Genomic DNA, 22452 nt, shown 5'->3' on the forward strand with positions numbered 1-22452 from the left:
ACATGGCATTTGGATCTTCTAACTAAAATAGGAAAACAGGAACATAAATAGTGCCTCATTGCCAGACCTGGCCCACATCTGGTTGACATACACCCTGCCATGACACCAGTCTTTGGCCCAGATGTTGCCCTGGCCTCAGTCGGGTGGTGGGAGTGTGTGGCAGAGGTGTGGTGTCTGGCTCTGCTGCAGTGGTGGGGTGGTGCAGCTGGCTCAAGGGCCAGTGCTAGGGATGGTGAGGGCCAAGTGAAAGGGGTTTCATTAATGAATGCTTCACTTTTTATAGTGATGCTGAGGACGAGAGGAGGTGTATGTCTGCAGGGGCAGCTTGAAAACTGTCCAAAGTCCTTATGGTGCAGTCCAACTCTCTGGCTGACCTGCTTGGAGGAAAGCATCTACTGTTTGACACACTGTGTAAATAAAACTGCTGCAATTAATCGAACGCTGTGTGAGTCAATGGTGTGTCACAGCTGCTGAAGTTCCCTTTGTGCTTGAGGCAGAGCTGAAACACAAAAAGAGAGAAAGACTGCTCTCAGGAGGCCAAAAGGTCCCTGAAGGCAACTGTACAATAAATTCATCAAAGTGTTTGAAACCTGATGACTTTATTGAATAAAACATGTTTGTGTTTGCAGAGGTCAGAGGTCACTGTGTCTAGTGTCAAGCTATCTGTCTATGAGGAGTGACCGGTCCAAACATCTCCCTCCATACTTCAGTAATGAAACTGGACCAAAGAGGTAAGAGAACTGTGATGAGCTCCGTTACATGTTTGTGTTTTCCTGGTTAAATATGATGTGAAAAATCCTAAACAGAAAAGACAAAAAAAAAAATGTTAGACTTGGTCATTTGCTGTTTGAGGACAGTGATGCTCATATCTGTGGGGAAAGTGTGAACTGAGTGGGTTCATATTTGTCTTTAAAGAACAGAGCTGCTCTGATTCTCATGTCTTTGTGTCTGATCTGTTAAACAGTCTGAGAGGTCACAAAGAGACCCAGGGTAACGTCTAAGCAGTTCAAGCCTGGATCATACTGGGTGGTGTTAAGGAGACCTCCATCAGGATAACACTCTACAAAAGGGGTGTTCATGGCAGTGTACACTCCAAAAACACTGCCTAGAGCTCAATTTGTGAAACATGGTGGTAGAGCTTCAGCCTGTTTTGCTGTTTCTGGGTCAGAAAGGCTCACCATCATTAATGGAGCAATGTTCATCTCAGTTATACCAGCAGTTTAGAAAAGTTGTACAGTATACTGACAAATTTCATTTAAAAAAATTACTAAAAGATGTGGAAGAAAAAAAGCTTTGACAAAAATCGAAATATTTTCTGAAATAATATTTAGAAGTCTTTAGTTCTAATCTAAGAGTTGTAGTTTCAGCAGCAGAGACCAGAGCTCTGATGTAATTTTAGTGAAGCATCTCCCTGAGACTGAACTTATGAAATATTTAAGCTCTATGTAGACGTCATTGAGCCTTCATCTCACAGCCAGCTGCACACAGAGAAAAGTGTTATTTGTTTAAGTCAGAGGAAAGGTTGTTGTTCAGTGTCCCCTTTACTGGGATTAGTATTGAAATGATGTTTTACTCATGAGTTTTAGATTATGGAATTAAATTGGGTGGTGTCCCAGAAACGATGTGGGCTTCATAGATAATTGGCAAACCTTCTGGAGGAAACCTGGTCTTGTTAGGAGAGACGGCATCCATCCCACTTTGGATGGAGCAGCTCTCATTTCTAGAAATATGGACAAATTTATTAACCCCCCCCCCCCCCCCCCCAAAAAAAAAAAAAGAAAAAAAAAGAAAAAATATATATATATGACTATCCAGAGTTGGGACCAGGAAGCAGAGTTGCAGTCTTACACGCCTCTCTGCAGCTTCTCTCCTCCTGCTACCCCCCGAAAAAACCCATCTCCATAGAGACTGTGTCAGCTCCCAAACAAACTAAAAACAAAATAAAAACCAGCAACAAACAACTTAAACATAAAAAAAAATCACAAAGAAAGAACAATACAGTATCCACATCTGAACCAAAGAGTAAAATAATGAAATGTGGATTATTAAATATTAGGTCTCTCCCCTCCAAGTCTCTGTTAGTACATGACTTAATAATTGATCAACAAATTGATTTACTCTGCCTTACAGAAACCTGTTTGCAGCAGGATGATTATGTTAGTTTAAATGAATCAACACCCCCGAGTCACTCGAACTACCAGAAATCTCGAAGCACAGGTCGAGGTGGCGGTGTGGCAGCAATTTTTCACACCAGCCTATTAATTAATGAAAGACCAAGACAGACTGTTAATTCATTTGAAAGCCTGATGCTTAGCCTCGTCCACCTCAGCTGTAAAACTTAGAAACCAGTCTTACTTGTTATCATCTATCGTCCACATGGGCTTTACACAGAGTTTCTGTCTGATTTCTCAGACTTTATATCTAATTTAGTTCTGAGCTCAGATAAAATAATTATTGTGGGTGATTTTAACATCCATGTAGATGCTAAAAATGACAGCCTCAACATGGCATTTAATCTGTTATTAGACTCAATTGGTTTCTCTCAAAATGTAAAAGAACCCACCCGCCACTTTAATCACACTCTAGATCTTGTTTTAACATATGGCATAGAAACTGAACATTAACAGTGTTCCCTGAAAACCCTCTACTGTCTCATCATTTCCTGATAACATTTACATTTACAATAATTGATTACACAGCAGTGGAGAGTAGACTTTATCACAGTAGATGTCTTTCTGAAAGCGCTGTAACTAAGTTTAAGAATATAATCCACCCACTGTTATCATCTTCAATTCCCTGTACCAACACAGAGAAGAACAGCTATCTGAACGCTACTCCAACAGAGGTCGATTATCTTGTTAATAATTTTACCTCCTCACTACGTACAACTCTGGATACTGTAGCTCCAGTGAAAACTAAGGTCTCTAATCAGAAGTACCTGACCCCGTGGTATAATTCTCAAACACGTACCCTAAAGCAGATGACTCATAAGCTGGAGAGGAAATGGCGTGTCACAAATTTAGAGGATCATCATTTAGCCTGGAGAAATAGTTTGTTGCTTTATAAGAAAGCCCTCCGCAAAGCCAGAACATCTTACTATTTGTCACTGAAGAAAATAAGAACAACCCCAGGTTTCTCTTCAGCACTGTAGCCAGGCTGACAAAAAGTCAGAGCTCTTTTGAGCCAACCATCCCTTTAATGTTAACTAGTAATGACTTCATGAACTTCTTCACAAATAAAGTTTTTATAATTAGAGAAAAAAATTACCAATAATCATTCCACAGATGTAATATTATCTACAGCTACTCTTAGTACCATTGATGTTAAGTTAGACTCTTTTTCTCCAATTGATCATTCTGAGTTAACTTCAATAATTACTTCCTCCAAACCATCAACGAGTCTTTTAGACCCCATTCCTACAAAACTGCTCAAAGAAGTCCTGCCATTAATTAATGCTTCAATCTTAAATATGATCAACCTATCTCTAATAATCGGCTATGTACCACAGGCCTTCAAGCTATTTCCAGATTATTTTATTCTATTTAACTTAATGTATATAATTTGCTCATTTATTGCACATTATGTCTTTTTTATATATCTACTTACGTACATACTGTACTTACTTTTCTCTCTATTTTGCACAGACGAGGAGCATATCAGGTCACATTTGTGACATACATAGTTATACAAGTATAACACACAGTGAAGCGTGTTATACTTGTATAACTATGTACGTCACAAATAAAAGGATCTTGAATCTTGAAACTCTTCACACACTGAGGTCAATTATGGAGTTCCACAGGGTTCAGTGCTAGGACCAATTCTGTTTACATCATACATGCTTCCCTTAGGCAGCATCATTAGAAGACATAGCATACATTTTCACTGCTATGCAGATGACACCCAGCTCTATCTGTCCATGAAGCCAGATAACACACACCAATGAGTTAAACTGCAGGAATGTCTTAAAGACATAAAGACCTGGATGGCCGCTAACTTTCTGCTCCTTAATTCAGATAAAACTGAGGTTATTGTACTCGGCGCTGAAAAGCTTAGAAATATGGTATCTAACCAGATTCGTACTCTGGATGGCATTACCTTGGCCTCCAGTAACACTGTGAGGAACCTTGGAGTCATTTTTGACCAGGACATGTCCTTCAACGCACATATTAAACAAATATGTAAGACTGCTTTTTTCCATTTGTGCAACATCTCTAAAATTAGAATTATCCTGTCTCTTAGTGACGCTGAAAAACTAGTTCATGCATTTATTACTTCCAGGCTGGACGACTGTAATTCATTATTATCAGGATGTTCTAAAAACTCCCTGAAAAGCCTTCAGTTAATCCAAAATGATGCAGTAAGAGTCCTGACAGGGACTAGAAAGAGAGAGCATATTTCTCCTGTTTTGGCTTCCTTTCATTTGCTTCCTGTTAAATCCAGAATTGAATTCAAAATCCTGCTCCTCACATACAAGGTCTTAAATAATCAGGCCCCATCTTATCTTAATGACCTTGTAGTACCATATCAGCCTATTAGAGCACTTCGCTCTCACGCTGCAGGCTTACTTGTTGTTCCCAGAGTATTTAAAAGTAGAATGGGAGGGAGAGCCTTCAGTTTTCAGGCCCCTCTTCTGTGGAACCAGCTTCCAGTTTGGATTCAGGAGACAGACACTATCTCTACTTTTAAGATTAGGCTTCAAACTTTCCTTTTTGCTAAAGCATATAGTTATGGCTGGACCAGGTGACCCTGAATCCTCCCTTAGTTATGCTGCAATAGACGTAGGCTGCTGAGGGATTCCCATGATGCATTGAGTTTTTCCTTTCCAGTCACCTTTCTCACTAACTATGTGTTAACAGACCTCTCTGTATTGAATCATATCTGTTATTAATCTCTGTCTCTCTTCCACGGCATGTCTTTACCCTGTTTTCCTTTTCTCACCCCAACTGGTCGCAGCAGGTGGCCCCGCCCCTCCCTCAGCCTGGTTCTGCCGGGGGTTTCTTCCTGTTAAAAGGAAGTTTTTCCTTCCCACTGTCGCCAAAGTGCTTGCTCATAGGGGGTCATATGATTGTTGGGTTTTTGAGGCGACTGTTGTGATATATAAATAAAACTGAATTAAACTGAAATGACCTTGTAGTCCTTCCATGTTTATGTAGGCAGTACAGATAGGATAAAGATAATGAGAATAGAAGAACACACACACAGAAATGAATAAATATCTAAATGGGTACTACTGGAGTCAGTGTGGACATAGAGGCTAGTCACCAGGAGAACCAGGGACGGGAGAGAAGGTGATTTGTTAGCGTTCATTTTGATTGTCTCCTACCTCTCCTCCTTCTTTGTAATTGTTAGATTTGACGTTAGAACCAGTGTGCAGTGAAGGTTGTGCAAAGTGTGTATTTATCTTTTAAATTTGGATATTTTTAGCAACAGTCAGTATAATAGAATAGAATTCAACTTGTCATATCACATGTCAAATGTCACATGTCACAAGTACAAGGCAACAAGGCTTTAGCCATAATATAGATATATTACAAAATATATATATATTAACAACAATATAGATTACAGAAATAGGTCTGCTAGGTAGGTAGGTACAAAATATGGGTCTATTATGGGTATGTTACACAGTATGAAGGTATGTCATGAATATGCTATAACTAAGTATGTACAGGTTGTAGTGGGTGTACAAGCTATGAACAGGATAAAAATATGAAAACTATACAGAAATATAAAATAGGAACTATGTATGTTATAAAAAGTTGTAAACAGTTCTGGAATTATAATTATCGTATTGTACAGAATGATTGTCTACACAGAATTCAGTAAATAATGTTAGTCATAAAGAAATGTGTTCACAGAGAGAGGAAGAGGAAGAGGAGTGGTGTTTGTGAGGAGGAGCAGCTGTCCTGCTGTGCTTTGTGTCACTGGGACCAGTCTGCTTCATCAGGAAACTCATCCTGTCCCCGGTGTGGAGAAAGATCCAGAACCAGAGCTGGACTGCAGACAGCCAGTCAGAGCAGCTGTGTACAAAGTAAGACTGAACATCTGTCTGCTGATGGACTCATTTCTGAAAACTGGACTTCTTGTGTTGTTCAGACATTGAAGAGATTTCTTTCTCTTGAGTCTCATTGTTTTTCTTTCTTTCAGCAGATGTTGGTCTGCAGGAGGTTTTAGATGAACATAAGATCAGTCTGAGGAGGAGATGTGAACGTGTGACTGAAGGAAGTGATGAAACAGGAAGTAGAACCCTCCTCAACAGGATCTACACTGAGCTCTACATCACAGAGGGACAGAGTGAAGAGGTTCATACCCAACATGAGGTGAGGCAGCTAGAGACAGCTTCCAAGATGGACGCCCTCCATGACGCTCCAATCAGGTGCCAGGACATCTTTAAAGCCTTACCTGACCAACAGAGACCCATCAGAGTGGTTCTGACCAACGGCGTGGCTGGTGTTGGAAAAACCTTCTCAGTGCAGAAGTTCACTCTGGACTGGGCAGAGGGCTTGGAGAACCAACATGTCAGTGTGGTGGTTCTGCTTTCATTCAGGGAGCTGAACCTGATCAGAGATGAGCAGTACAGTCTTCTGGAGCTGCTCCATGTTTTCCATCCAACATTACAGAAGGTCACAGCAGAGAAGCTGGCTGTCTCTCAGCTTTTGTTCATCTTTGACGGCCTGGATGAAAGCAGACTTTCATTGGATTTCACCAACAGGAAGCTGCTGTCTGATGTCACACAGAAGTCATCAGTCAGCCAGCTGCTGACAAACCTCATCCAGGGGAATCTGCTTCCCTCGGCTCTCGTCTGGATAACTTCCCGACCTGCAGCAGCCAATCAGATCCCTCCTACATGTGTTGACAGGCTAACAGAAGTACGAGGCTTCACTGACGCCCAGAAGGAGGAGTACTTCAGGAGGAGATTCAGCGATGAAGAGCTGTCCAGCAGAATCATCTCCCACATGAAGACATCCAGGAGCCTCTACATCATGTGTAGTATCCCAGTCTTCTGCTGGATCACTGCTACAGTTCTGGAGCACATGTTGACTACAGAGCAGAGAGGAGAGCTGCCCAAGACCCTGACTGACATGTACTCACACTTCCTGCTGGTTCAGACAAAGAGCAAGAAGAACAAGTACCATGAGGGACATGAGACGAGTCCACAGGAGCTGACGGAGGCTGACAGGGAAGTTCTTCAGAAGCTGGGGAGGCTGGCGTTTGAACATCTGGAGAAAGGAAACATCATGTTCTACCAAGAAGACCTGGAGCAGTGTGGTCTGGATGTGACAGAGGCCTCGGTGTACTCAGGAGTTTGTACAGAGATCTTCAAAAGAGAGTGTGTGATCTTCCAGAAATCAGTCTACTGCTTTGTTCATCTGAGCATTCAGGAGTTTCTGGCTGCAGTCTACATGTTCCGCTGCTTCACCAACAGGAAGACTCATGTGGTGGAGGACTTCCTGGGGAACGATTATAATGAGTCCTCTCTGAATGTTTTCCTCAGCAGAGTCATGCAGAAATCCCTCCACAGTAAAAATGGCCACCTGGACCTGTTTGTTCGCTTCCTTCATGGCCTCTGTCTGGAGTCCAACCAGAGACTCTTAGGACGTCTGCTGGGTCAGACAGAGATCAGTCCAGAAATCATCCAGAGAGCTATCAACAACCTGAAGAAGATGAACAGTGATAAAATCTCTCCTGACAGAAGCATCAACATCTTCCACTGTCTGATGGAGATGAACGACCTCTCAGTACATCAGGAGATCCAAGAGTTCCTGAAGTCAGAGAACAGATCAGAGAAGAAACTCTCTGAGATCCAGTGCTCAGCTCTGGCCTTCATGCTGCAGATGTCAGAGGAGGTTCTGGATGAGTTGGACCTAAAGAAGTACAACACATCATGGCAGGGACGACTGAGACTGATTCCAGCTGTGAGGAACTGCAGAAAGGGTCGGTGAGTCCAGATGCGATTATTAACCCTTTAAAGCCGGTCGGAGCGTGCCCGCTCCGTTTTGCGTAACTATTTTTAAATCCCGGTAGCTCTGTAACCACGTGAGCTAGCGCAATAATTCTTTTTGCATATGAAACCGGAGGAGTTGTACTTACATCTTATGCCATCAGCTTGTCCTAGGTCACGGTTTCCTTCCACATATGGCTTTGCAAAAATTGCATAAAAAGCACTTGCAGCAACAAAAACATAATATTCCAGAAACATGCTTTGCCGATCCGATCAGCTGTTTGTAACACTTCCTACGTCCATCAGCGTGAACTATCGCATGTCCGCCATGACCTGCCCGAAACCGGAAGTGACGTCATTTTGCGGAAATGTAGTTTTTTATCATCAGGGCCTTATGAGCCTATACTTGTGTTTTTAAAAGTTATGTTTGACTTTATGACTTTCTGTGTCGTTTCTGGGATGCTTAGGACTCATATTGCACTGCTGGAAATAGTTTATTTTGATGCATATGCTGTTTTTTTGCAAATTTGCATTATAAGCAATAATATTTATTTTTGTTTTTCCTGCAGTATATGAAAATTGGCGTATTTCAAAAATAAAACTATGAAGACACTTAAAATAAATTTCCTGTGGTGGGAAACTAGTTTGTGCAACAGTTTTGAGGGATAAGCCTCTTAAATTTCTATAACTAGAAATATATGTTAAAAAAACAAAACGATTTTCAATTTTTTTGTAGTTTATTGGACTTTTTTGCAATTTATGTAGTTACTATGGACTTAATGCATACATATTATTAAAACTTGGGCTATAATGGTTTTATTGATGTATATCAACTTGAAATGCTCTCAAAAATGGCACTACAACATGTAAAAATATAATATAAGCTCTGGTGGACTTGGTTCTATGGTATGTCTTAAAGGGTTGACATCTTTAGTTAGTGTAGATTAGTAGTTTTGTTCTTCAGATATACACAGTACTAAACGACTCTCATTAGTTTGAGTTTCTCAGTTAAAATTATATTTTGTGTTGATCAGGAAATGTGTGTGTGCACTTAGCATGATCCTGCATTGGTACGCTGTGTGTTGTCGACTCACATCTACATGTAGTACCTCTGTTGTTTCATTAGGGGGCAGTATTTTAAATATGATGCTGCTGTTGTTGGTCATTCGGGTGCTATTGTTAGAGAGATGACAGAAATACGAATCTATGAAAAGCTTCTTTGTAGTGAAGTGAACTCTAATGGTAAAAACTGTGACAAATATCCAGAGCAGTCACCGTCTGAGCTTCTCATCTGACTACAGACAGAACTACAGACACAGAGTTTAGTGGCATAAACATGATGAGTGAGCATGAAGGTGCTGAGGAAGACTTTGGATTTGGAATCATAAAGATGATAAAAAACATAAGACAAACTGATCCATGTCAGTTTATAACAATATTCAAAGTGAATACAGGCTGCTGCTGGACACAGACAGGTAACATCATTTTGACTTGCTGTCACCTGGATCTGGACTCATAAACACTGAAGCCCAGAACAGGAATACAAATCTTTTTTCTGCCAACTAGTGACACGCCAGCAGACTAATGGCTCAGAAAGTGAAAATAAGCCAATCATTTCTGTGTTTAGTTCCCCTGAAATCAGATCTGATATCAGCAGCTCTGAGTTCATTCATCATTATTGTCCAGTGATGAGATTTCTTCTCCGTTTGGTAACAGTCAGCAGGTTTTTCCTGCATGTGGACGTGAACAGTCATACCTGACAGCAGCAGGTAGCAAACAGAGATCATCTTTCCCAGCTGTAACTCTTCACTGAGCTGGACTTATTCAAAATGTTCTGGAGTCAGATTCAAAACAGGAAACAGTCCAAATGTGTGTCTTCACTCTGACTCTGGATCAGATCTCACTGACAGACTGTGGACATTATGGAAGCCTAAATGTGACCCCACCTTCCCTCCTTCATCTGCAGATTAAAGCAAAACAAATATTGGCATTAAAATTCTACAGGTCTGAGAGAGACTGAATCATTGTGTCATGTCAAACACAGTAAGAGGAGCTGAAGCACAGATGTGAAGAGCAGATGTTCATTAGATTATGACATCACTCTTTTTTGTCTTCATATACATTAAATTTGTTTTTATAATAACACATTTTATATTTTCTATAATCACAGACTGACTCAGTGTGGACTCTCAGAGACTCACTGTGAAGTTGTGGCCTCAGCTCTGAAGTCCAACCCCTCCCATCTGACAAAGCTGGACATGAGTGGAAACAAGCTGCAGGATTCAGGTGTGAAGCTTCTGTGTGCTGGACTGGAGAGTACAAACTGTCGACTGAAGACTTTTGTGTGAGTTCACTGACTGCAGCTGTTGTTGTTTTTCTGTATTTCAGATCTTTGATGTTTGAAACTTTCATTAGTTCATAAATTTTCAAGATTTGTCTGAAGAGAAATGTGAAGAAGTTTGAGTGCTTTCAGAAATGTTATGTCTTTCCAAACGATTGAACAACAGTTTTTCCCTTTGGCTCCAAATAGAAGTGACAGACTTGAGCAGGGTTCATTTACAGGCTGACAGAAGTGGAGAGGTGATGGGGAGATGTTTGACGGGACAGTTTTTCAGCCTCCACAGCTTCATGTTGTGCTCCATCAGTGAGTGAAGAGGAAGTATTGATGAGGCTGTAGAGTGTGTGAGGGATGTGAATAAGGCTGTTGAAGATCTGATGATGGCAGATAAAACAGGCTGCAGAGACTTTGAGCTTGTGTGGAAACAGAGAGAGAGAGAAAGGAAAGACATGAATGTAAAAGCTAATAAAGATGAAGTTAAGCGCTGTGATGATGTTCATGTATCAGAAGCTGATATGGCTGCTATAGAGACAACCCACACAGCTGCTGTGGTGAGGTGTGTGTTAAAGCAGAGGAACAGTGAGCAGCCTAACACAGGCCTCCATATTAGCCAACAGCTGATCCTGCTCAACATTTTCTCACCAACTTTAATGGAAGTGTGATGTTTTCAGCTGGAGTGATGGTCAGTGTGGCCTCCCTCTCCTCTTCTTCTCCTCTTCCTCTTTCATTTGTAAAGCCACCTCTTCTGCTTTCATTCATTTGGAAGTCCTGTAGCTGAGTTTGGGAGAGACTAACAGCCTCGGCAGCAGAGGGGAGAAAGGCTGTAACACCACCACTTTACTCTGTTCTACCTGTCACATCATGTTATCAGGATATATATATATATATATATATATATATATATATATATATATATATATATATATATATATATATATATATATATATATATATATATATATATATATATATATATATATATATATATATATTTATTTTACTGTGTATTTTGCAGAAGTTTTTATTAATATCTTCAAAATGATAGCGGCACAAACAAAGATTTTTGCAGCACAAACCAGCACAAACGTAGCACAAACTTCACTCACATCGTTGATCCTATAGTTTGAACTAAGAGTTAACAAATTTTAGAAACACAATGACAACATTCAACAATTTGACTCAACAATTTGAATCCCATTTGAATTTCCAATAAAGGATCCACACAGTTTGGTGAAAATAATGACAGTAGATGTCTGTGTGAAAGTGCTGGAAGCAAATTAGTGTGTGATGTTCTTTCAGTGTTGCACTTTGTAGACGGTCCCTGAGGACTGGTCTCACAGCCAGCTGCACATAGAGACCAGCGTTGTTAGTCCAGGTCAGAAGATGACTTGTTGGAATGAAAATGAGCTTGTAGTTTGTCTGCTTTAATAATGTGACTGGAAAAAGGTGTAGGACTTTAAATATGTCCATTTCTTTCACACTTCACCTTTAAAAGTGAAGCCTTCAAGGTGGTCCCTTGAAGGAAAGACATGACTTTTTCACTTTAATGTGAAACATTCAGAGTTTTTTCTCTTGTTTGTTTGAAGCTGCTTCCTGTTGGCTTCAGCTGTTTGGAGTTTCCATTTTCTAAACTTCTACATTCTGAACCTTCTTCAGCTCTGAACAGATGATGAAACACTGAATGATTTCAAGTTCACACTTTGTCTAATAAACTTACATCTTTTGTTCTTTATACAGCTTGAAGGACTGTGGTTTGTCAAAGATCAGCTGTGCTTACCTGGCAGCAGCACTGAAGTCCAACCCATCGTATCCCAGAGTACTGGACCTGAGTGGAGACTACAACAACCTGCAGGATTCAGGAGTGAAGCAGCTGTGTGGTTTTCTGGAGAATCCACGATGTCGATTTGAAACTCTGAGGTCAGTCATCATGTTTTAGTTGTGCTGACACTGTGGATCGGTAGGCCCACAGACCCCTATACAGGAAGTCTTGTTCTACTCTTTGTAGAACATCTGATCCCTGATCAGGGATCAGTAGATAATGCAGAGTTCTGAGCTGACGTGTGTGACGGGACTCGGGCAGCCTGACAGACTTAATGTCCATGTCTTCCCTGCTTATCCTGATACCAATTGACATGAGTGTCTTTGCAGGTCATATCTTATCAGTCACACCTTTTAGTGCAGCTCTCCTCTAGATTGGAGTGCTTGTTAAGCTAAGATGGTTTTAGAAGCCTGGAGTGCAGACTTCAATTGAAGATATGACTTGGAAAGGCCAAAGTAACCTATTAGAGGTGTTTGCACTAACAAAGATTAATACTCAGATTTAAACCTTTATTGTTTCACAAAGGGTTAAAAAGTGAATATACACAGTGAGGTTGTTGGTGAGATGGGCACTTCCAGCACTGTAGATGTGTTCCAGCTCAGAGTTTATGGAAATAATCCAGAGAGCAGGATTTCTTGATAAATGTCACATCTTCTTAAATTTATAATCCACAGAGAAAACCTTGAAACTGTCGGTCTAATATCTAGTCAACTAGGGATGCACCGATACCGGTATCTGGTATCGGCCTCGATACCACATTTTCTAAAGTACTCGTACTCGTTAAAAGTCCCCCGATGCCGGGGACCGATACCACGGTCTGAGACCTGTCTATGTTTGAGCGGCATGTAAAGGGTTAATCAAAGGCGCCGAGTGCCCGCCCCCAAGCCCCGGCTGCAGCTCGGAGCTGGGAGAAGGGGAGGCGAGACATGTCAGCCGTGTGGAACTATTTCAAAGTGAACGAAGATGCGAAAACAAAGGCGGACTGCATATAGTGCTCAGCGAAATTGTCCAGAGGTTCAAAAGGTAGCGCACAAGTAATTTAATCAAGCACCTAAAATCCCAACATGACAACGAGTACAAAGAGTTTACCCACGCTTATTTACCCATGCTTATTAGCACAGAGGAGCATAGCTGATGCTATAGCAGTGGGACGGAAAATAGTTGGGCATTTTAAACATTCCGCCTTAGCCTACTCCCGCCTCGAGGACATTCAGGGACAGCTCAACCAACCAATAAAGAGACTGCAGCAGGACGTACAGACGCGCTGGAACAGCACATATTACATGCTCCAGTCCCTGATTGAGCAAAAGCGAGTGCTGGGCGTGTCCGAGCACAAACTCCCTGACTATCTCACCGCTCACCAATGGGCTCTTATGGAGACGACTGTTGCCATCCTCACCCCCTTTGAGGAACTAACTAAAAAAGTGAGTAGCTACGACGCACTAGCCTCTGATGTCATCCCAGCTGTGACTGTGCTAGTGAGACTTCTAAACAGAGAAAAAGACGAGGACCACGGCGTCAAGACAATGAAAGCAACCTTACTGGCAGCTGTCAAGAAGCGCTTCAGTGACGTCGAGACAAACTCACTGTACTTCATCTCCACCATACTCGACCCAAGGTAAAGTCTGTGTGCTATAGGTATTCAATGAGTATAGCTACAGTACCTCACACAAAGCTCTTGTAGAAACAAACAAACAAATGAACAAAATATGTTCTCCTTCATTTCTGTCAAACAAAGTTGTATGACACGTTTCCAGCGGTTAGTATCATGGTTGCTAGGCAACCTGGGAAGCGCGACGGAGACTAGACCGTCCCATACAGACAAACTTGCCGTTTATTTTGCAAATCGAGCTCAACACTGCCCCTAGCATCCTCGAGCACTTCCGTTGTGTTTTGGAATTTGCAAGTGTTTTGGAGTTTGTACGTGCTTGGTCTCTAGAGACCACCGTACCTAAGGACCCCAGAGCGCTTTACACATCCAGTCATCCACCCATTCACACACATTCACACACTGGTGATGGCAAGCTACATTGTAGCCACAGCCACCCTGGGGCACACTGACAGAGGCGAGGCTGCCAGACACTGGCGCCACCGGGCCCTCTGACCACCACCAGTAGGCAACAGGTGAAGTGCCTTGCCCAAGGACACAACGACCGAGACTGTCCTAGCCGGGGCTCCAACCGGCAACTTTCCGATTACAAGGCGACCTCCCAACTCTGGGTCAGATCAGCTGACCTGGTGAGTCTCCATGATCAGATTTGTTTTTTGGAGATAAAGACTGAGCCCTTTAGAGGTTCAGTTCTCCAGAGCAGCAGGATGTCTGAGGTCTACAGAAACACAAAAACACAGCAGCTAAAAATAGTTGTTCAAAGAAAACGAGGTGGGAGCTGTTGATTCCTGAGGTACATGTTGTAGCGGTTTATGGAGCATGCACAGCGGTGTCCACACTGAGCTTTGTTGTGAGCATGTGGACTCGTCTGCAGAACATTTCCAGTACAATAACCAGCTGTACATGCACCCCAAGCAGCAGCTTAAAGCTCACCTCAAAGACATTTAATAGGAAGGACGACTCAGATATCACGGGTCCAGCTGTGACCGTGTCCACAGCAGAGTGTGACCGAGGCTTAATGCTAACACACATGAAGCTAATACCACCACGAGCAGCTGCTCAGTGGATTTGGCGGAGAAATGTCTCCAGCTTCTCACAGGCAGTATGCAGAATGTGGATCTCCACAAAGACTGTGGAGACCTCGTCCCAGACTCTAAATCCACACTTGTCTGCACAAAACTTCTCACATGTTCCCGTCACAAGTGTCTTCTAAGTGAAGCTACCAGGTTCAGGTCCAGCTCTGTTTATCTGGGGCTGCAGCAGATGAGTGATACATCCTTACTAAGCAACACAGACACCAGATATGCCAACACAGCACCATACAACATAAGAAAGACATCCAAATAATTCTCTCTGCATTTCTGTGGCTGATGCTGCTTGAAGGAAGCTGTTTGAAACATTGTTGTTCTGCGCTTTGGGACCAGAAGAGGAAACTGAAACTCTGTTTAGAGGGTTCAATAGAAGCAGCCACGCGCTGTAAGTGTCTGCTGTACAGGGATGCTGGTTCAGCTGTGGCTCAGCACAGTTTCACAGTGTGGCTCAATAAAAGCAGCACGAAATACAAGAATGATCCTTTCATCATGTGGAAATAAGAAATTTTCATGTAATGTGACAGACACTGGAGCACTTTCACTCACAGTTTCAGTTTTACAGTTTCAGCTTCAAATTTCAGTTTTTTTTGTGCAGCTTTAGTGTCACAGTCCCACTGTGGCCTCCTGAACTGGGAGTTTGTTTTGTTTTGGACTCTGAGGATTCCTGTTCAGTTTTTTTTTAATTTCACACAGCAAAACTTGACAACTTTTCATCTTTTTATAATAAATGTACTTTAATGTGAAACATTCAGAGTTTTTTCTCTTGTTGTGTTTGTTTGAAGATGCTTCCTGTTGGCTTCAGCTGTTTGGAGTTTCCATTTTCTAAACTTCTACATTCTGAACCTTCTTCAGCTCTGAACAGATGATGAAACACTGAATGATTTCAAGCTCACACTTTGTCTAATAAACTTACATCTTTTATTCTTTATACAGATTGGAGAGCTGTGGTTTGTCAGAGATCAGCTGTGATTATCTGGCAGCAGCACTGAAGTCCAACCCCTCCCATCTGACAGAGCTGGACCTGAGCTACAACTACAAGCTGCAGGATTCAGGAGTGAAGAATCTGTTTGGTTTTCTGGAGAGTCCAGGATGTGGACTTAAAACTCTGAGGTCAGTCTTCATGTTTTAGTCGTGCTGAGATGAATATGATATAAAAGTTGTGCTGACACTAAACTGCAGACATCAGGCTGATATTATACTGATCCACACTGAGGATCTTCATGGTAAAGTCTGTTTTCTTCTCTGGTTTAGTCCATTGACTGTAGCAGAACAAAGGTCGTGTCCAAATTCATGGGCTGCATCCTCCTGAGGACCTGGCCTTCACGGCTGTGAAATTGGACGGTTTAGCCTCTGATTAGCGTCACCGCTGTCCCGGTGGAGTTTAATAAACTTGGCTGTCTGCTCCTTGCTATCTAAAATATAACAGGAGACACTGGTTTAAACTCTCGACCATCTCACACTTCTGTTTAATCAGTTTTCTGTTTGACGTTTATTCAGCTGTGTGAAAACCACCCGATGGATTAATAAAGTTTTATTCAATCTAATCTAATCTAATAACTTTAATCTCAGCCAAACCGATTTACTTACAAATAAAACACAGAAAAAAGCCAAACAATAAAATTTTTAGGTTATCTAAGTGACTTATATATTGCGTTTAACCTGAGTAGCGAAAATCCGTGATGATCTGAAAACGATGTGCCGTTCTTGGCAGTTCTAGTGACCCTCGAGCTCCCGGCTTGTTATCGAGCTTGTGGGTAACAGACGTCTCCGATAACGTCGAAGCACTATTGCAAATTTGCGATATCTTGATAAACCGAGCAGATATTTGAAGTTTACACACCCACATTCTTGTCTGACAACATGTTTAAAGTTTATTTTGTGACCCAGAAAGAGTAATAAGAGTAATTTTAAAACGTAGTAGCGGCCGCCATTATTGGAAACTGGAATTGGCTGAGCCGCGCTATGAATTCTGGGATATGGTGGGCCACGAATGACACGCCCGACCCATCCTTCAAATTCGGGGGAAATGAAGGACGCATTTGTCGGCTGCATTCGGAGGAGTCTACGAATTTGGACAGCCTTCGGCATGTCACTGTGACGTAATCGGTCTACAAATGCGGCCTCAGAAGGATGCAGCCCCTGAATTTGGACACAGCCAGTGTTCACATTTCAAACCTTCAAAGAAGAAGAAAAATCCTCCACTGGATAATTCACAGTGAGACTCTTCATTCCACCTTAAAGTCTGAAATCCAAAGCAAAATGGCCATTTGGTTCACACACAGCAGTCCAACACAAAACATACACACATAATACAAAACACAGTCCAACATCCAAATCTCCTCCACTGCCAGCATGAATGATGGGAAAGAGAAGGAAGAACACTCTGACATTCAGGGTTAGAATGAGTTTCATAAAGCAGACTGTGAAGATCAAAGCTGCATTAGAAAGCTTACATGAATGAATGAATGAGTGGACAGAAGTGGACAGAGATCATCTGAAGCACTTCAAAGGCTTTAAATCAGCACATTTCTCTTTATTCTTAATGAACTCTGTTAGTTTCTATCAGTTTTCTGTGGAATGAAGCTAACAGCAGGATAATCAGATGCTGACCGATAGGCAAGGCAAGTTTATTTATATAGCACAATTCAACAACAAGGTGATTCATAGTACTTTATAGAGACATTCAAAAACAAAAACAAATAAAAAGCATGATTTAAAATTGATTAAAAAAAACAGATAAAATCAGAACAGTAGATAAAATCAGTAGTTAAAATGTAAGTTTTGAAATTTAAGCTTAAAAGTGTGGATTTGGGGTTTTATTCAAATGCAGCTGAGAACAGGTGAGTCTTCAACCTGGATTTAAACAAACTGAGTGTTTCAGCTGATCTGAGGCTTTCTGGGAGTTTGTTCCACATATATGGAGTATAAAAGCTGAATGCAGCTTCTCTTTGTCTGGTTCTGACTCTGGGAACTGATAAAAAAAAATGGATCCAGATGATCTGAGGGATCTGGAAGGTTCATAGTGGATCAGGAGGTCTGTTAATTCCTCCCAATTCTTTCGATCTTTGGGCTGAAGGAAGGACAATACTCGGTGTATAAATGCTCAATCAACGATCCTTTATTCCATACAATTCAACTCTTAAAGAGCAAATACCATGCGGATGGGGAGACATGCATGAAGAGGGTCACAGCAAATCTCAAACTGGTGGAGGGTTACTCAAGCTCTTATAGCTTCTAGTGGCCCCCACCTTGTCATAAAAGCCTAAACATTCACATTCTTTCTCTCACACAGCGCCCAAGTTATGACCTCTGCTCCCTGTTTATCTGCTTCCAACAAGGGGGTGAAGCTCCTGTGGAATGTGCTTTGTGCTCTCTTCTTAACTCAGCAGTATGAAATGTCATGAGACAGTGTAACTCATTCACAGTAAATCAACAGTATAGGATAATACAAACCTATCTAATGAATCTAATGATTTTCACATTCTTTTTAATTCAGCAGTATAATGCAAACTAGAACTACGGCTACATACTAATTATACTCTCTATAATAAGAAGTATGATGCGGCTTACAGCAGTATAATGATTCACTCATTTCGATTACAGGCATAGGATAACATATGATAGAATAATAATCTCACATGTCAATGATGTATTTTGTTCCTAAACCATTCAGAGCTTTATAGACCAGCATCAGAACTTTAAAGTACATCCTCTGACGGACAGGCAGCCAATGTAAAGACCTCAGAGCTGGACTGATGTGGTCCACTTTTTTGGTCTTAGTGAGGACTTGAGCAGCAGAGTTCTGAATGAGCTGTAGTTGTCTGACTGATTTTTTTTTTTTAGGTAGACCTGTAAAGATGCTGATACAGTAATCAAGCCTACTAAAGATGAATGCATGGACTAGTTTTTCCAGGTCCTGTTGAGACATCAGATCTTCCATCCATCAATCCATTCGCTTCCACATTGTGATATATACTTGTGTGTCATCTGCATAGCTATGATAGTTTATTTTGTTGTTCTTTATAATCTGTGCCAGTGGGAGCAAGTAAATGTTAAACAGAAGGGGTCCCAAGATGGAACCTTGGGGAACTCCACATGTGATACTTGTCTGCTCAGATGTGAAGTTACCTATTGATACAAAGTATTTCCTGTTTTCTAAGTATGTTTTGAACCACTTTAGTACAGTTCCTGAAAGACCTGCCCAGTTCTCCAGTCGTGTGAGTAATATGTTGTGGTCAACTGTATCAAATGCTGCACTGAGATCCAGTAAAACTAAGACTGACATTTTTCCACTGTCTGTATTCAGACATATGTTATTGAACACTTTAGTCAGAGCGGATTCAGTGCTGTGGTTCTGTCTGAAACCTGACTGGAAGGCATCAGAGCAGTTATTCTGTTTTAAGAAGTAATTGAGCTGTTGAGAAACTGCTTTTTCAATGATCTAACTTAAAAATGGGAGATTTGAGATCGGCCTGTAGTTGTTCATTTGTGTCTTGTCAAGATTGTCCTTTTTCAGTATAGGTTTAATTACAGCAGTTTTTAGTGGTTCTGAAAACACACCTGACATTAAAGAAAAGTTGACGATCTGTAACAGGTCTGAGTCCAAAGTCTTTGAGACCTTTTTGAAAAAACTTGTTGGCAGGACATCTAAACAGCAAGAGGAGGAGTTCAGTTGACCTAAGATGTCCTCCAGGTTTTTGCTGTTAATAGAATGAAACTGTTTGATGGTGTTTAAACAGTTTTTCAGTGAACACAGTACATATCCTGAATCTGCTGTTGATGTACCAATTGCTTCTCTAATCTTTTGGGTTTTTTCTGTCAAGAATCTGGCAAAGTCATTGCAGGCCATGGTCGAATGAAGTTCAGCTGCCACTGACACAGGAGGGTTTGTTAGCCTGTCAACTCTAGCAAATAAGACCCGAGCACTCTGACTGTTTTTGGTTATGTCAGAGAAGTAGGACCTCCTTGCACTCCTCAGTTGTAAATTATAATTGTGAAGTTTCTCTTTATAGATGTCATAATGAACCTGGAGGTTTGTTTTTCTCCATCTGCGCTCAGCTTTCCTACACTCTCTTTTTTCATTTTTCACCAGTGTGGAGTTTCTCCATGGAGACTTCTTCCTTCCAGAGATAACCTTCACCTTAATGGGAGCAATAGTGTCCATTACATTTAACATTTTAGCATTGAAGCTATTGACGAGCTCATTGACTGAACCTCTGGACAGGTCAGGTGTTAATGGGAAGACCTGGTTAAAGATCTCCCTACTGCAGTGGTTCCCAAACTTTTTTTTGCTGGGCGCCCCTTGTTTTACAAGAAAAATGCTCGTGCCCCCCCTCGCACGTGCATGCGCGCACATGCGCAAACCAGCCTGATGTTATTTTTATCCCACTGTAACTTTACTGTATAAAGAGCTAACATCTCCAAAATGTCAGGAGTAGTTAGTCATTACAACAAGTGTTTGTGAACTAAAAATCGAGAATGTGGGATACTGTTTGTTCGTGATTTAAACATCCCAGCTGCTCCCGACAAAAGGAAAACCAATTCTGCAGGGAGACCTACCTCGGCACTTGCGCAGGTGAAACCAAAGGGCAGATATGCTTCATCATATTTTCTAGTCTTTGGCTTAGAATGAAGTTGGTTTGGAAACATATTCAGCTATGCTTCATCTCCTGCTTTGCCTTTGTGTAGGCGCCCCGTGCTAGCAGTGTCCAAGCGTTGTTGTTTTTTTTTTCCCTTTTCCTGCTGCGCCCCCCCTGAAATAGCTCTGCGCCCCCCCTAGGGGGCGGGCCCCACACTTTGGGAAGGTCTGCCCTACTGTATTCAGTTATACACTGTTTTGTGATCACTGCTGTTGATATATATTTATGTGGGCTGAAATTTTACTTTCAAAGAAAACACAGTAATGATCAGACAGGCCCACAACAGACACAGTGACCTTTGAAATGCTCAGGCCCTTGGAGATCAGTAGGTCAAGAGTGTGTCCTCTATTATGTGTGGCCTCTGTTACATGCTGAGTCAGCCCAAAGTTGCCCAGAGTGTTACTCAGGTCTTTAGTCCCTTTGTCCTGAGGGTTGTCCATATGGATGTTAAAATCCCCAACAATAATTACACAGTCGAAATCAATACAGATCACAGACATCAGTTCACTGAGATCATTAAAAAAAAGTCTGTGCAGTATTTGGGAGGCCTGTAAACATTAAGAAACACAACTTTGGATGGGGCTTTCAGCTGTAAAGCCACATATTCAAAAGACTGAAAACTTCCAGGAGATAGCTGCTTACATTGAAATGATTCATTAAATAAGACAGCAACCCCTGTCTTATTTAGAAAACAGGATGATTCAGAATGGAAAGGAAATAGCAGAGTGGTACAGTCTATGTTTTTAGGGGAAATCACTGAAAAAGAAATCATAGCTATTGTAGCAGAATCTAAAAACAAGACATCCACTGACTGTGATGGGTTAGACATGGTCATTGTAAAAAAGACCGTGGATTGTATAATCAAATCTCTCTGTTATATTTTTAATCTCTCATTTTATATGGGTGTATTTCCTGACCGAATGAAAGTGGCAAAAGTTATCCCTCTTTATAAATCAGGAGACAGACATAGTTTTAATAATTATAGACCAGTATCATTGCTATCACAGTTTTCTAAAGTGCTTGAAAAACTCTTTGCACAAAGATTTGATAGTTTCATTGAAAAACATCAACTGTTAAGCGAAAGCTTTCGACAGAACAGATCAACAGCAATAGCATTAATGAATACTATTGAAGACATTTCATCAGCAACACATCATAATAAATATACTATAGGGGTATTCATTGATTTAAAAAAAGCTTTTGACACTCTGAAACACTCCATCTTGATTTCTAAGTTAAGAACTTATGGTATGAGAGGAATAGTATTGAACTGGTTAAGCAGCTATTTAGATAATAGGTTTCAGTATGTGCAGTGTTTAGGCAATTCATCTGATAGAATGTGGGGTCCCTCAAGGTTGTCTTTTAGGACCAAAACTTTATTTATATATAAATGACATTTGTGATGTGTCAAAAATGTTAAATTTTGTTTTGTTTGCAGATGATACAAATTTTTATTGTTCCAGAGAGAACTTGAAAGAATGTCTAAAATTATGGTTATTGAAATGAAAAAAATGTAAAAATGGTTTGATGTAAATGAGTTATCACTGAATTTGGAAAAAACAAAGTTTATGATATTCAGAAACTGTGTAAAGGAGGAAGAGATAGTATTATCTATAGAGGGAGTATTAATTGAAAGAGTGACAGAATTCCATTTTGTGGGTGTAATAGTGGATGACAAGTTAACATGGAAATCACATATTGAACATGTTAAAAAAAAAGTTGGCTAAAAGTATTTATATCCTGGGTAATGTTAGATATATATTAGATTACAAGACAATGAGAATATTATATTTTTATTGTGTTGAAGTATGGGCAAATACATATGTGACTAATATGAAACCATTATATTTATTACAGAAGAGAGCGCTTCGAATTATGCATAATGTTATATATAGAGAACACACTAATAATTTATTAATAAAATTGAAATTATTAAAACAAGAAGACATAGTGAAATTACAGACTTTAACTATTATGTTTAGGGCAAAAAATAAAACACTACCTCTTAAGT

The 22452-nt window shown here is 40.8% G+C and overlaps 2 protein-coding genes across 4 annotated transcripts in view; one reads left to right on the forward strand and one right to left on the reverse strand.

Moving 5' to 3' along the window:
* LOC148105762 (protein NLRC3-like) overlaps positions 1 to 22452 on the reverse strand; it is a 230505-nt gene that overhangs the window by 18927 nt on the left and 189126 nt on the right. The window lies entirely within an intron of this gene.
* The window catches only part of LOC102799507 (NACHT, LRR and PYD domains-containing protein 12-like), a 49635-nt gene that overhangs the window by 4121 nt on the left and 23062 nt on the right, over positions 1 to 22452 (forward strand). For both annotated transcript variants that reach the window (XM_087838940.1, XM_087838939.1), the window contains exons 3-8: positions 630 to 731; positions 5862 to 6034; positions 6151 to 7942; positions 10116 to 10289; positions 12021 to 12200; positions 15736 to 15912. In XM_087838940.1, the coding sequence (XP_087695066.1) occupies positions 630 to 731; positions 5862 to 6034; positions 6151 to 7942; positions 10116 to 10289; positions 12021 to 12200; positions 15736 to 15912 (2598 nt within the window). The remainder of the gene's footprint in view (positions 1 to 629; positions 732 to 5861; positions 6035 to 6150; positions 7943 to 10115; positions 10290 to 12020; positions 12201 to 15735; positions 15913 to 22452) is intronic.

This window comes from Neolamprologus brichardi, chromosome 3, assembly GCF_056152115.1.
Source record: "Neolamprologus brichardi isolate AB-2024 chromosome 3, ASM5615211v1, whole genome shotgun sequence".
In the NCBI taxonomy this organism is placed as follows: domain Eukaryota; kingdom Metazoa; phylum Chordata; class Actinopteri; order Cichliformes; family Cichlidae; genus Neolamprologus; species Neolamprologus brichardi.